General features: G+C 39.4%; 1 protein-coding gene across 1 annotated transcript in view; it reads right to left on the bottom strand.

The window, feature by feature from the left end:
- megf10 (multiple EGF-like-domains 10) overlaps positions 1-16,184 on the bottom strand; it is an 84,724-nt gene that overhangs the window by 25,939 nt on the left and 42,601 nt on the right. Inside the window, exons 6-8 of the mRNA XM_051412263.1 lie at positions 3,873-4,119; positions 2,665-2,785; positions 676-812 (exon numbers count right to left, since the gene is read on the bottom strand). Of these exons, the coding sequence (XP_051268223.1) occupies positions 676-812; positions 2,665-2,785; positions 3,873-4,119 (505 nt within the window). The remainder of the gene's footprint in view (positions 1-675; positions 813-2,664; positions 2,786-3,872; positions 4,120-16,184) is intronic.

Genomic DNA, 16,184 nt, shown 5'->3' on the forward strand with positions numbered 1-16,184 from the left:
GAAAAGATGCCACTTGGAGGTACAAATATGGAACTTTTGTTTTGGCATTTCTCCACATTGGTGCAGTAAAAATGCTTGATATTAAGTTGATATTTTATTTTAAATGTAGGTTCGAATTATAGCTTACTGTTCTTAATACCTTTATTTTGAAAACCGGAAGTGAATACACTGTTTCTCCGCAATTACCATAATGCTGAGAATACTTGTACACTCAAAATTTAAGTGCGGCTGACCACGGAGATCGGAGTAACAGTTATCATATCACAGTCATTATCTTGAGATCGCAAATTAATTATATCGTTATCTCGAAAAACAAAGTTTCGTTATCTCGAGATCTTGAGAAAATTTTCCCGTTATCTCGGGAAAACAAATGAAATTAACTCGTTATCAGGGGAAAACGGAATGAATGCGTAGCTCTTTAGGGCTTCCGTAGATTGTATAAAAAGTTCCTAAAAACATCAGGAAAAAAACTCTCAGTTCATCTAAATAGCTCGTTTAACACAAACTTCCTGCAGTTATTGTGTTCACTATTTGGGTTCATTGTACAGTTTAGTGTTCTGTATTTGTTGAATATAATCAGGAATCATCAGTTTACTCAATAGATAGACGAGGGGTCCCTTAAGGAAAAAGGTTGTGAACCACTGATGTATGGTATATAGTAAAAGTGTCTCTTGCCGTTCTCCGATGTATCCGGGGCTGCAGAGACACTGCCCGGTGGATGACATACAGAAGCCATTGTTGTGACACTGACATTCCTGGGAACAGTTCTGTCCAAATCTCCCCTCTGGACATGGCTGGCCACACACTGTACCCTGCACAACAGGAACATACAAACAGTAAACCGTCATCATCATGTGAGCAGATTTTACACCTCCGATCTTTGTGTGCCTTTATGTTTTCTAGGAAAAGATGATCTAATTTTCCTAATCACGGATACAAGTCCTCTATGCTGTATTGTAGTCTATAGTTTCAACTGCTTCTCACAGAGCTCCTATCATATTATGACCCCAAGTTACTGATTTTAGAAGACTTTGACATCTGTTTCCTGTCTTACAGTCTTTTCAGATAATTGTTGAATCTTTGTGAGCCTTTTAACTTTATCAAAAATGTAAAAAAAGTTGACCATTGCTTTAATCCTGTCATGCCTTTCTGTCCTCTGGTTCCGCTCATACTGACATGTTATCAGAGTATACTGGCATGTGTGAGGACGCTGTGACTACTTTGAAGATTAAGTTGTCCTACTAATAGGGACCTGCTCATGTTCATTTCCAGCTCTATATTGTCAGTCGGAGATTCCACTAGAGCAGATTTGCATGATTCACTCTTCAAACACATCCTTGTTTATCTAAATACTGAAAATTCATGCAACCCTTTCAGTTCATTGTCTTTTCTTTATGGACTAGTGTGCGTCCCGTGACTGATGACATTGCTGTAATTAGAAGAAGAAATACTTTATTGTGGGCTTAAAACTTTCTTGTTCAGGCAGGCGTTCTTAAGTTGTCCTTAGATTTTTTGGTTTTTCTTAATGTATTTTATCACTTGTATTATTATTGGTTGCTGATTTTAATGTGTTATTGCCCTTAGTGTTTCTTGTTATTTTGTTTCTTGGTTTCTGTAGCACTTTCAGATTCTTTTATGAAAAGTGCCTTACCAATAAAATGTATTATTATTATTATTATTACTGTGCTGGACTTGAACCAGCGACCCTCTGGTTCCCCAACCAAGTCCCTACAGACTAAGCTACTGCTGCCCAAATCATATGGTTTGGCCACTATGTCAAGTTTGGCGCTCTTCCTGGGGGATTGGTCAATACCGTTTCGTCCCCTCGCCGGTGTGCTCTGAGAGCATGGAAGTTTCAGTACCTTACCTTGAAGAAAACAGCAATATGATGCACTGAATTTGATGGATTTACAGTTTATTAGGTCACAGATGAGACATTCCACCACTGTAGTGGAGTATTTCTGTGGGACCCAGCCTCACTGATTGAAATATAACTTTAGCTACTTGTTGTTAGCATTTAGCTACTTTAGCCATTAACTTGCTGCTGCTGTTAGCTGGTTAGCAGTGCAGCTAACTTATACGTCCTATGATGTGACTCTCCCCGGGATGAGAGCTCAGAGCACTGGGGCAGTGTCAGTGTCTAACATTACATCTCTAGTACAGGAGCTTTGGACCACCGGGAGCGCAGTGCCTCGAGCTCCCAGTCCTAGCAGCATCTAGCGGTTAGTTAATAGCTACAAGTAAATGTCCACCAGTAAACTCTGTAAATCCCTGAGAGTTATGGCAGAGAAGCCGCCTGACATCAGAGGAAAATATCTAACTTTACAGAAAGACTTTCTGTCTTTCTGCAGACAGAAACCAGAGGGGTTAGTCCTGATTCCTGTGCAGAGCACTCAATATATATAGTTTAGACAGACTAAGCAGGTCCCTGTTATTAGTGCCCGTGCTTAGTTGTGCTCTGCCTGGAGCAGATAGCCATATAAAGAAATCTTTGATTATCTGACGTCAGCTAGTCACGTAAAGTAGCTGTTGAATTCTGTAGGCCCTTAGCACCTTATATAATGTACTGTATACATTGTGCCACTCTTAAAATGGTCATTATGAGTATGAATGACAACAGGCCATTCTTCTAAATAGCTCAAACAAACAGTTGGGCGTGTGTACCATCCATCCTGCAGGACAGGAGCACTCTCCAGTTACATGGTGACACACTCCTCCATTCTGACATGGACATCTCTCCTCACACTGCTGCCCATGTTTCCCTGGAGGACACAGGTCTTCACAGCTATGAAGAAAGAGAAAACAGCTTCTGGTTAATATTTATCCACTTTCGAAGGTCAAAAATGCAAGTTTACTTTCTAAAACAATTGTAAAACTGGAGCAGTATAATCCTTAACAGTGAGTATCATGTCACTTTTATTTTTGGTTGCAAATACAATATTATTGCATGGTTCATGGCTGCAATTGACCTTAAACTTATTCACATCTCAAAATATAGAAATTCAAAATATCAGAATATCTTATAGTTTATATATATATATGAATGAGGAAAAGTTACTGATACAAGTTTTCTTCATAGCTCTGTCGAGTTGTCAAACTGTTGGAGCAGTGGAAAGACAAACAAAGACGGTTTTGGTGAGTTATATTTTGTTTCTGTCCACTGTTAATGAAGTTACGATGTTACGATGATATAAAGTAAAATTACAGTTTTTGTCTATAGAGTCTGGTGGCGAGCCATAGCGACATACAGTCATTTCTGGGTCAATAAAAAAGGACAGCTGAGGACAGACGGGGGGGGTTATTCGAACCCTCGGCTGCTGCAGCAAGGACTCAGCCTAATAAAAAATAAAAGCTCTTACGCATTTAACAAAAATGTCTATCTCTGTAGGGATCCATTCCATAATGTTGTCAGAGACTTCAAATAACAATCTGTCTCTCCGTGACAAAAACAAGGACTTTCAAAGGACGGACTTTGACAAGCGCATTTGTCCACATGGATGCAGCCATTGCAGCCCATTTTTCTCTGTGAATTAAGGGTTTATTGCAAACAAATCAGCATTGGTGATTGCTGGAAAAACTGTGGAAAGACTAACAAAGACAAGTTTTAGGTGTGGTGAAATACTGATTTTGTCAATGGACTCCGGTGGCTGTCATCTTGAGGTGCTGGTGCTCTAGAGCAACATCTAGTGACAGTGAATTTCCTATATATGTAACCTTTAATATTAGTCTGCACAGACTATTTAGACTATATTCAAATCGCATTCAAAAGTTTTGTGTTGCTTCAAAATAATTTAATAACTATATGGCTCTGTTATTCTACCTGGAATATTTGGATTAGAAAGAAGCAGATTCTCACACATCTTTCGACTTACAAAGCTCCAGTGTATCCCGGTGAGCACTTGCATTCTCCGGTGACATGGTGACAGGTGGCTCCATTCTGGCACTGGCATTTCTGTTGGCATCCGTTACCATAGGTGCCCACCTCACACTGGGCCTCACAGCGCCAGCCTCTGTATCCAGGAGTGCAGATACAGGCTCCAGTGATGGGGTTACACAGCGCTCCGTTCTGGCACTGACATCTGTTACTGCAGTGGGAACCCCAGTGGTTACTGTCACAAGCTGAGGGAAAGAAAAAGTTAGTTAATGAAAAAAATCTGTTGAGCCTCTACCACTAGTATCACCAGATGAACAAGACATTACATAAAGATCTTCTTAGAACTGGCCGCTTGCATACCAGTTCACAATACTGAGCCTTCTAACAACCTCTTTTCACCAAAGATCCCATGAGCCTACATTCAGCCTACATTTGACCTTTTACACCAAACCTGAAGACATGTAATGTAATATCCCAATGTAACACAAGATGCAGGGTTGGGGTGAGTCACATTGTTTTCTACTCTGTTATCATCTAGATAATCATTGGTCCTGTAATTATTCTTTCTCCCCAAGTGACCCATGATGCAAACCTGATGTCAAAGTGGGTCCAGTACAAAGGACAACCATTTTACGCTTGTGTAAATCCAAAGGAATTAATCTGTGAATAATGCTTAAACCATATGGCTAATGTTACATGTGCTACATTTTATAGGGGGTATACCAATCCCATGTAAAGACCAAAACCAAAAAAATGGAGTCTCAAGTATTCAGCGTAGTACAATCATACTCGTTGAGCAGAGTACAACACCTGAAAGAAAACGTTTTAAACAGTTTCTGATCTTGAGGAAAATCCATCCTTTCACTTGAACTGGTGCGACTTTTCTCCGGCCTAAGCCATACGTCAGTTCCTCGCCTCGAACTTATCTAAAATGCTACTGATCACATCCCATTCTTGCCTCTTTGGAATGGCTCCCTGTGGCTCAAGACAACTTTCAAGGCTTCACATGATCAAGTGAAGTCTAGTTACGTATAATAATCTCTTCTGAACAAAGGTCCAGCCTGAACCAAAGAGATTTGTCATTAATCTTGCTAGGCAACTGGATTTGTGAGAAATCTCAAGATCATGCAAGAATCCATCTTGCCAGGCTTTCAGTTTTGCACTTGTGTCCAAACCACAGTGGTTTAAATCAGACTCGGGAACTTTGAGGAGCCACTGGCAGCTACAGCATTAGCTACGGGCATGATTTAAAGCTAGGCATGTGTGGGGTTATCGAAGAAGCTGTTAACATCAGTTCTATCAGAACTGGAGAGCATTTTTTTATTGAAAGAAGAGCAAAGAACATCACTAAATGCTTTTCTCAATAGAAAAGATGTTTCCTCTCTTCTCCCGACTGACCTCGGTAAGAGTAGGACTATGTTACATGGGTTCATTGATCTGATTATTTAAAGTTCACTGTGGGGGTGGTGATAGACACATGGTACAGATGAAAGTCCCTGACATTTTCCAAACACTTTCCAGGGATGACTTCCCAGTTGATTCTGTGTAACAAACCATCTTGCGCAATCAGGTTAGTGTGCTACCACATCGTCAATTTAAGTAACCAATTTGAACAAACTTTTGAGGCTGAAACCAAAGCCTGCCCCTCATCATTGACAGGAAAACCATCTGAATCTACAAGCAGCCTGAGACTCGATTACTGTGTCCAGGAGGACTAAGACCTGAACCCACCTCATTAACCTTTGGCTGCTGCATTTCAGCCTTAATCAGACCACACCTCATATACATGAGCGAGGTCTGCCATGTATCTGGCCTTCCCATCACAACTTGCAATGGAAAATTACCCATGTGTAGCCACAGTAAACTGGTAAACTTCAGAATGTGTTGGACCACATGTTTATTCTAGATGTCTTTCATCTTGTAGAGAACACGTCAGGATGCCACTGCCCTCTCAGGGCATAGCAATGACTATGGGCAAAATAGGAGGGAGTCAGAAAGGTTTACAATGACTGCCAGACCTTTCATTATAGGACCCTACGTCATGGTGGTCTAAATTAAGTTCAGGGGAAAGTGAGATTTTTAACTAGGAAAAAGACAGAAATTAAAGCTTCAGACAAGGACCTGATAACCTACTCTGCGTATATTACTGTAGCACTGTAGCTAACTGTTTGGCAGGTCATTAGCCATTAAAGGATCATTCCAGTTTATTAATACATAGGTTTATTTCATAGTTTTGTCCAACATTTGTATTGGCTGTGATTATATGTATTACTATAACCAAAGTAACTGACTTTCATGGCACCAAAAGAAATCTTGGTGCATCCTTGTGTTATGGTTAATGGAGTGCACTTATATAGCCACTTTTTAGTCTTCTGACCACTCAAAGTGCTTTATATTACATGTCACATTCACCCTTTCACACATATTCATAATTTATCGTCTTTAAAAAGGGGCGGCTGTGGCTCAGAGGCAGAGCGGGTCGTTCCCTAATTGGAAGGTTGTGGGTTCAATCCCCGGCTCCTGGTGCCACATGACGAAGTATCCTTGAACATGATACTGAACCCCAAATTGCTCCCAATGCCGTGCATCGGTGTGTGAATGTGTATGAATGTTAGTTTCTATTGGATGGACTTTGCCATCGCTGTTTGAGTGTGTGTGAAAGGGTGAATGTGGCATGTAGTGTAAAAGCACTTTGAGTGGTCGGAAGACTAGAAAGGTGCTATACAAGTACAGGTCCATTTACCATTTACCATAATAAAAAGCTAAATCACTGTCAGACAATAGCCATTGGATCCCAAGATCCCTTTCGGCCAATGTGTTTTGCCACTGCCCTCCACTCGGACTGTTTAACCTGCAGGCAACTAAAACAAAAGCGCAGTTGTGATTGGTCAATACTCTGCCTACAAACAGAAATGCTTCGAATACTGAAATCTTGGTCACTTGACTTCAGATTATGCACATAAATGTCAGTAGAGATGAAGCTTCACAGGGTGTTGCAAGGCCTTCTTGAAACTTTTTTTAAAAACAGTATATCTCATCTATATCTCAGCATTTCATTCATTACAGTGAATAAAACTAAATTAAATTATTTTTAAAGTTTTGATTATTAGTTAAGATCTAAACTCTGAAGAGCTGAACACAAGCTATATTATATATAGGTATATCACAGAGCCTTCACTCTCTGATAAACAGCCTCATCCTGTATTAGACAAGAACAATGACAACAAAACACTGAATTTGTCAAAAAAGAAGCCTATTAAGTGTGTATGATGGTTAAAATTTCTAAAAATACAGACAGATAATTGAAGAAGAAGATCCTAAAAGTATCAGGAAAACTGCAAGCAATATTGACAGGAAATAATATGCTCAAAATTCTTCTTTAAACAAACTTTGTGGTTCATTGTACAGTTTATTAGTTGTTCTGTAGTCTTATTCTTATGCATTAAATATAATATGAAATATCTATAAAATGTCACTTAGCTAGTTTACTCAGTAATAGAAAATGCCTCCTTTAAGGATAAGGTTGGTTAACACTAAAGCAATTTGAAAATGGTCAAAATATGTACATGGAACATATGAAACAAAGGACACATATGAATAAGATCAAATTAAAAGACACTTTGTAACTCGATATTGCACAGGAAAATTGAGGCCTCCAAGCTCGTTCAGGCAGTCTACTGCTGCACTTACTGCAGTGAATATCCAATGCACCTTTTTATCATGGCAGTGTACTGAAGTCATCAGTGCTCTGTTCACTCATTTGCTTGCCAGGCCCTTAGCTTGAATAGACTACTATTTCCAAGATCAAGAATAAATTACACTCTCAACAAACTTCTCATTCATGCTGATAATAATTTTGGTTTTGCACGACAGATAAACTGAGAAATAAGATTTGAGAAACTGTTTCCCCATCTGTTCTGTGGGATTCTGCAGGCTGTGACTGACCTCTGCAGCTGATTGTGGTTTTACTGCTCTGATTAGAATACACACATGGCAGGAGCAGTCAGCAAGCTGGTTATGGCACATGCTGCATGGCCTCCTCAGCATCACTAGTTGTTTCCAGCCAGCAATCTTGGTTGCATGTCATACCCCGATATCTCCCCTGTTTCCTATCTGCCTCTGCTGTCCAATAAAGGCAAAAAAAATCTTTATAAGAAATATACACATTGCAGCTGCAGTAAAACTAATTGACTGAAGTGATGGTGTCCCAGTGGTTTATGGTGAGAGTTTCTTTGTGGTGGAGTCCAGAAAACAGATGCACTGTCAGCTGCAGAGAGGATGTAGAAAATATAAAACCAATCAAAGTCTTTTTAACCTGCTCTCAATTTATAATAAATCATGTTTTTGTTGGACTGCTACTGAAATTAAAGAAATACATAAGCCCATATGACAATAGAAATACTTAAATTAGCTATCTAAATTAAAAAGAAAAACAATAATGGGCATATTTAAATCTTTACAATACATATTTAGTAAAGAATCATTTAAGTTAATCAAGTTCAGTTATTTAGTTAGTTAGTTCTTAAAGGGCATGGTCACACGTATGTAAAATTAACATTGGCAAATATTTGTTTAATTCCATTCTATGGGCAGATCTAGAGAGACTTTCATGTGGTGGCAAGAGGGTGGCATGGAGACTTTAAGCAGTGGCAAAAATATAAGTGCATTTAATCACAAACAATAAAATATATAAATATTTGCTTGAAAAATATTATAGCATTGTCAGCATTCACCACCAGCTGCCACCTCATGCCACCACTCTACCCCTACCCCTGTTTGCTTGGAGTTCAACAGTGGTAGCTGGTGAAGTTGCCGAGTAAAGGAACAAATACAGTGGGTACAGAAAGTATTCAGACCCCTTTAAATTTTTCACTCTTTGTTTCTTTGCAGCCATTTGCTAAAATCAAAAAAGGTCATTTTATTTCTCATTAATGTACACTCAGCACCCCATCTTGACAGAAAAAAACAAATGTAGAAATTTTTGCAAATTTATTAAAAAAGAAACTGAAATATCACATGGTCATAAGTATTCAGACCCTTTGCTCAGTATTGAGTAGAAGCACCATTTTGAGCTAGTACAGCCATGAGTCTTCTTGGGAATGATGCAACAAGTTTTTCACATTTGGATTTGGGGATCCTCTGCCGTTCTTCCTTGCAGATCCTCTCCAGTTCTGTCAGGTTGGATGGTGAACGTTGGTGGACAGCCATTTTCAGGTCTCTCCAGAGATGCTCAATTGGGTTTAGGTCAGGGCTCTGGCTGGGCCAGTCAAGAATGGTCACAGAGTTGTTCCGAAGCCACTCCTTTGTTATTTTAGCTGTGTGCTTAGGCTCATTGTTTTGTTGGAAGGTGAACCTTCGGCCCAGTCTGAGGTCCTGAGCACTCTGGAAGAGGTTTTCTTCCAGGATATCTCTGTACTTGGCCGCATTCATCTTTCCTTCAATTGCAACCAGTCGTCCTGTCCCTGCAGCTGAAAAACATCCCCATAGCATGATGCTGCCACCACCATGTTTCACTGTTGGGATTGTATTGGGCAGGTGATGAGCAGTGCCTGGTTTTCTCCACACATACCGCTTAGAATTAATGCCAAAAAGTTCAATCTTGGTCTCATCAGACCAGAGAATCTTATTTCTCATAGTCTGGGAGTCCTTCATGTGTTTTTTGGCAAACTCTATGCGGGCTTTCATATGTCTTGCACTGAGGAGAGGCTTCCGTCGGGCCACTCTGCCATAAAGCCCCGACTGGTGCAGGGCTGCAGTGATAGTTGACTTTGTGGAACTTTCTCCCATCTCCCTACTGCATCTCTGGAGCTCAGCCACAGTGATCTTTGGGTTCTTCTTTACCTCTCTCACCAAGGCTCTTTTCCCACGATTGCTCAGTTTGGCTGGACGGCCAGGTCTAGGAAGAGTTCTGGTCGTCCCAAACGTCTTCCATTTAAGGATTATGGAGGCCACTGTGCTCTTAGGAACCTTGAGTGCTGCAGAAATTCTTTTTGTAACCTTGGCCAGATCTGTGCCCTGCCACAATTCTGTCTCTGAGCTCCTTGGGCAGTTCCTTCGACCTCATGATTCTCATTTGCTCTGACATGCACTGTGAGCTGTAAGGTCTTATATAGACAGGTGTGTGCCTTTCCTAATCAAGTCCAATCAGTTTAACTAAACACAGCTAGACTCCAATGAAGGAGCAGGACCATCTCAAGGAGGATCAGAAGAAATGGACAGCATGTGAGTTAAATATGAGTGTCACAGCAAAGGGTCTGAATACTTATGACCATGTGATATTTCAGTTTTTCTTTTTTAATAAATTTGCAAAAAAAAATGTTGTGCTGAGTGTACATTAATGAGAAATAAAATGAACTTTTTTGATTTTAGCAAATGGCTGCAATGAAACAAAGAGTGAAAAATTTAAAGGGGTCTGAATACTTTCCGTACCCACTGTATGTGTGTGTGGTTGACCACTACAACCCCTACAAACCAGCAAACTGATTTCTGTATGCAGTAGATTCTGCACTGCCCACATTTCGCATCAGAAGGAGATGGTCACTCGCCAAATTGGCCTATGTGTGACTGTGCCCTAAGGAAGACACATGGCTTTTGCTGGATTTACCTGCAAGAGGGCCAAAAAATGAGTTGTGGAGCCCTTCAAGTAAATAAATTAAACAAAAATGCATTTTGTAATATGCTTTGGCTTGGCATCTTGAAGCAAAGCATTAGTATATGACCTGCGAATGAGACTCAACAATCAACTCTCTTTCTCTGCACTGGTTGGTTGTTTTTGTTCAGGCCCGGTCGATTCTTGCAAAATACCATTAGGAGGTACTAGGAGAAGGAACCAGATTTTTTTTTTTTTTTTTTACAGATTATCTGTCTCATGGACTACTGTCAGGATAAAGTAAAAGTTTCAGCAAATATGACAAAAAGTTTCTATTTTTTTTCTATAAAAGTTACCTACTGCAGCTTTAAGTTTAGATTGTTGATTGATTAAACTTAATTTTTATTATTTAGGTTTGAGTTACATTACTGGCCACAATTATTCATACAAAAGGTGCCATAAAGAAGGTTGTTGTTTTTTTTAAATAACATTGAATATCCTTGGAACTGGCTCCTCTCTTCTACTGCATCAACACAGCCTGGTGTTTATGTGCCAAGCATGCAGAGTAACACAGCCACCTCCAACCATTCCACCATTCTCAAGTTGTTGAAGTGATAAACAGGCTCCTTTTGTTCCTCCTGCATTAGCCTGCTTCACTCTGACCTGATAAAAAGTGCATACTTCCTTTTCCTCAGGCAGTCTGGCCCTGTGTGACAAACAGTGGCGAGGGCCGAGGGGGGAGGGGCGGGGGACAAAGAGGAGGAGGAGATTAGAGATACTAAGATGCACATGTAAAACCCTCCTGCATTCAAATCCGCCATCCTGGTACCTTTGTGAAACCTGACCTAGATTGAAGAAAGGCCAAACTCCAGGAGCTCGGGGGCTCTTCATCTGTTTGCCGGAGAACAAACTGTTCTCTTTCATCGGCCCATTCAAGATGGCCCTGAACAAAAAAGACCTCACTGTGCCAGTTCGGTCACAAGGCTGTATGCATCACAGTCTCAGGCAGGATCTCATGGTTTTTATTCTAGTATGTGCACCATGAGAAATACATCTATAAGACCTCATAATGCTCTAGAGGTCATGTGTCATTTGACTCATAAAAACGCAAAAAAAAAAAAAAGCTTTACACATTGGACTAAAAGAGATTTCAGGGGTTAAGGAGTCGGTCTAGTAGAGAAAAAGCCTTGAGCCAGTAATTTGAGCTGCCAGTTGTTGAGAGTTGGCTCTGCTCTGAGTGTCCACACTGGGGAGGGATTGGGACTGGGATGTTTTTCCATCTATTTAGTGATTACCCAGTCTACCAGGCATGGTGCACTCATGGGAACACAGAACGCCTTTTACACTGATACTGAGGTTTCCCAGTGAGAAGAAACATCTGTAGCATTCCTCCAGTTTTTGTTGCTGATCGAGAATGTGTGTCCTCCTCCAGAGTTTTATTGTCATATTACTATATTGATCTTAACAATAAGCAGTATCTTCTATACACACTTTTTTTTAAAAATATGTTCAATAACAAAAACCTAAACCACAAATAATCTGTTTGTTTCTTTGAGCTGCATGAAGAAGTGTGTCTTTAAATAGGTACTTCACCAGTTTAGTTGTCTTGGAAAGTACTCAACATGTGAAAACAGTTGTATGACATCTTCTCTGGCTTTGGAGGAGCTTTGTTAATCTGAAACCCTGATGATGTCATAGTGATGTCAGGGTTATCTCGTATATCTTGGGTTCTGAGATGACAAATTTATTACAGAATGCCTGAGTTACAAACTGGAGGTGTGGACACCAGAGGGCTGTTTCCCAGAACACATTTGAAGAGCCCCCCTCCTCCCACTTTACACTAAAAAGTTACATTTATTATAGGGTTAAAAACCGTATATTTACATGAACTTGTAGCTAAAGTATAGGCTCAACACACATACTACAGAAAATTTTAAGACCCAACTAACAAACCTTACACCATAGATAGACTATAATAATAAAAAAATACAAGCCCTTACACTGTTGTTGAAATCTGAATGCAAGTCACATCCAAATGCAATTGTCATTATCATTATTTCATTAAAAACTAAAAACTTAAATGTTATCATTTTAGACTATTATCATTGTTGATAAGATTAGATTGTTGGTTCGATCCCTGGCTCCTCCCGCAGCATGTCGAAGTATCCTTGAGCAAGAATGAATGAGGTAGTTTCTGTTTGATGGACTTTGCCATCACTGAGTGAATATGTGTGAAAGGATGAATGTGGCACGTAGTATGAAAGCGCTTTGAGTGGTCGGAAGACTAGAAAGACGCTATACAAGTACAGGTCCATTTACCACTTAGTCTTCATAAACAGAATATAAAAGTAACAATATCACATAAACAATTCTAAAAATAATAATGGTCGCAATGTTAAAATAAATACAATGTTAAAATAAATACAACTGAATGGCAATATGTCGTCCTACTTGTGGTAATTTATTGTTAGAATAATAATGGTAATATGTAGCCTATCTGTAATATTGTAATACAGTCTAATAAAAATAATCCAAATATATACAACAGATAAAGCACCAGGATTAATCAAACCTGGCTGGTCAAATGAAGTAATATAAATACAAATTTTATTTAATTTTTTAAATGATTGTAAAGAAAAGGGAATGGGAAAAATGTCTTTTCACCAACCAACTGGGGTTTAAGGGAAAGCAGTCATTTTCCTTTTCCATTTGAATTATGAAAATAACACTATTATTCATTCATGTAATAAGTTATTTTTCCCTTTTATTGCCTTTTGGTCTCTTTCAGTGGCTCAACCTTAGACCAGTTTAATAAAGCCCAGAAAGCTGAAACGATCGGGGGAATAAAGTGTGTTATATTGAAGAAGATTTATGCAATGGAATAAAATCACAAAAAACTGTGATATCAAGACCAATAACAGGTCGCAAAACCATGACAAAATTAACAACTGTAGATCTGTTGGTTAAAGCAGTAGGATATTCAGTACATGTTGTTATATTCTAACAGTTGAACTTAAGAGCTCCTGTGCATCTTGTGTTGTTATCATGTGTACTAAATCACAAGCTCCACTGCCTCAGGTCATTTCCTACCACACAATATTCTCCTCCTATTATTCCTGCCTCCCCCTGAACACACAGCCCTCCCCCATTTCCTGTTTTTGGCCCCCAAATTGATCCTCAGACATTTTGTTGGAGCCCATTGACCTGTAAAACACAGCCGCTGCATCAGAGTCTCTGGTAGATCCTCAGGAAATTAAATACATGTTACTGACATCTTAATGGATGAACAGAGGTGACTGACCCAGTAAAATCTGCTGTAATCTTACTGTATATTGATATGTTCTTTCCTCCGTTTATCCAAATGTTTCTGAGAACTTTCCCAACAGGTCTCTCCCATAAATAAACTACACATGAGTCTGGGAGAATCAGCAGCTCCTTAGACACACACTGATAGTGACAGAGTGCGGCTCGGGTGGTCTGTCTGGGCTTCAGCCTGGTACTGATCTGTGGACTGACTGGGCTGACTTATTGTCCCATAGACACAGACCAGTGGGTACTGGGGAGGAAGAGATTAAGATTAGTAGACAATAAGCTCAGGAAACATGTGCTAGTGAACAAATATGTTTTTATGTTTTGACATAAAGTGAGATTCAGAAACCATATTTAAATTAGCTTATTTTAGTAACATGGTTTTGGGTCAATGTATGGAATAGGAATAATAGTAAGATATGCCCCCAGTTTGGTGAAGCAGCCAGAAGCGCCAGCATGGAACCAGCAATGTGGAGACAGGATCAGCACAAAAAAAATCAGTTAGTGTATGCTATATTTAGAATATTTTCACCACTTTTCCTCGCTGTCAGCAGGGGGCGGTATAGGGGGGAAAAGTTAGGAAATTCCAAGGGCCCATGACTGACAGGGGCCCCAAAAAATAGGTAAAAACTAATATAAAATTATTAAACCATCATCATTCAGTATATATATTTCAAATATAATAATAAAATTAATTATCTCTTTGTTTTTACTTGTTTTTGGCAGTAAAAGTTAAATATCCCCACTGACCAAAAAGTTAACATCCATATTGACCGACCACCCCCCTGTATCTACATGAAATGGTTTGGTCCTGCTTTAGCGCACTTATTAGTGACGGTGTTTAGTTGCAGTCAGTAGATGCGCCAGAACTACAGTGATCACAATGTTAACTAGTAAATCAAAATCGGGTTTTCAAAAAAGGAAAGAGAGAAAAGAGAGAGAGGAAAGACAAAGGAAAGGATGTCAATCTGTAACCCAGTTTTTCACCAAGAAATGTGGGTAGCCTATAGTCTGTGAGTGGTATTAACCTGTTGGCTTAATGTCCATACACTGTAAACCCGAACAGTACTGCTAACTCATAAGAAATATGGTCACAGAAATCAAAACCAGCTAATGAGTCAACAGAGCACTTAACTATTAAGTGCTGTTAACTATTGATGTTGTTTTAAGTTTATGTGGATACATTTTTCTGAGTGAACATTTGTGTCTAAATCATAACTTCTGAGTGAACGGAGGGACGTAGCGCCTGACGTCATTGACGTCACGACATTCAGGCTCGGACTTCACGTTTCTAAAAGATTCAAGATGGCTACCGTTTGGCGAGAAGAATTTTGAAGTAACGGAGGAAAACTTTTAATTTACTGTGGGTAAGTTACAAAAATCAAGAGAATACAAACATATTCTTTGCGATGTTAAAGAAAGATTTGGTCTGTGTTCCTTTGTTTTTATTTTACAGCCGTGCACTCGGTTTATCAGTATGAAGAAGCAGTTTGGCGCGTTACTGTTGCGCTAACATTAGCTAAAGAGTAATGTAACGTCAACGTTATGTCTATGACTGTAAACGGTAACTTTGAACTCTGCTGCTGTCCTTTCTTACAGATGCTTTGGTATGGAGAGAATTCTGTTCCTTTATTATTCAATCAAATAGAATAGATTTGAAACCAAAAAAGAGATTTGAGAGCAAAAAAGAGTAAGTGGCAATCAAAAAAAATGTTTTGAGATCGAAACAGAACAGGTTGCAATTGAAAAAAAAATATGAGAGAACATATTTCTTCAACTTCAATCAAAACTAATGTTTGTAAGTAAAAACATGCGACCATTTTGCGTCCTCTTTGCTTGCAAGTTCTAAAGTTTTGTTTGCAAATCAGTCCTCTTTGCTTGCAAATTCAAAAGTTTTGCTTGCAAATTCAACTGCACTTGATGGGCGGGGCCTATGCTGGTGGACGAGAGAAGAGTTTCTATTGGTTGGTTTGACTGGCTACGTCTTCCGCATTACACCCACTTCTCCCTGTGCTGTGCTGCTTGGAGGTAGCCTGTTGCTCTTGAAAAGTTTCCCATAAGTAATGAATTGCGCTATATATCGTTGGCTACAGCCTGCCGTACATTCACAACAACAACAACAACAACAACAACACAAGTAATGAATTATAATGCCCTGCTGCTGCTAGCACACTGATTAGCAGCAACATGGTTGTCTGTGTTAGTCACGGCCTGAGCAGAGTAGCCTAATGAGTGAGTGAATTACAGGGAGGCGTATACAACGTAGGGCTGTGATTTAAACATTTAGTGTTGCATGGTACTCGCGGTGCCAAAACATCACAAACATTTAACATATGTTTTATAAGTACTGTATGTATTTTAAGTTCACTTATATCTGTTGTAATTGACCTTTGCTTGTAGGTTCAAGTGGAA

Source organism: Dicentrarchus labrax, unplaced genomic scaffold, assembly GCF_905237075.1.
Source record: "Dicentrarchus labrax unplaced genomic scaffold, dlabrax2021, whole genome shotgun sequence".
In the NCBI taxonomy this organism is placed as follows: Eukaryota; Metazoa; Chordata; class Actinopteri; family Moronidae; genus Dicentrarchus; species Dicentrarchus labrax.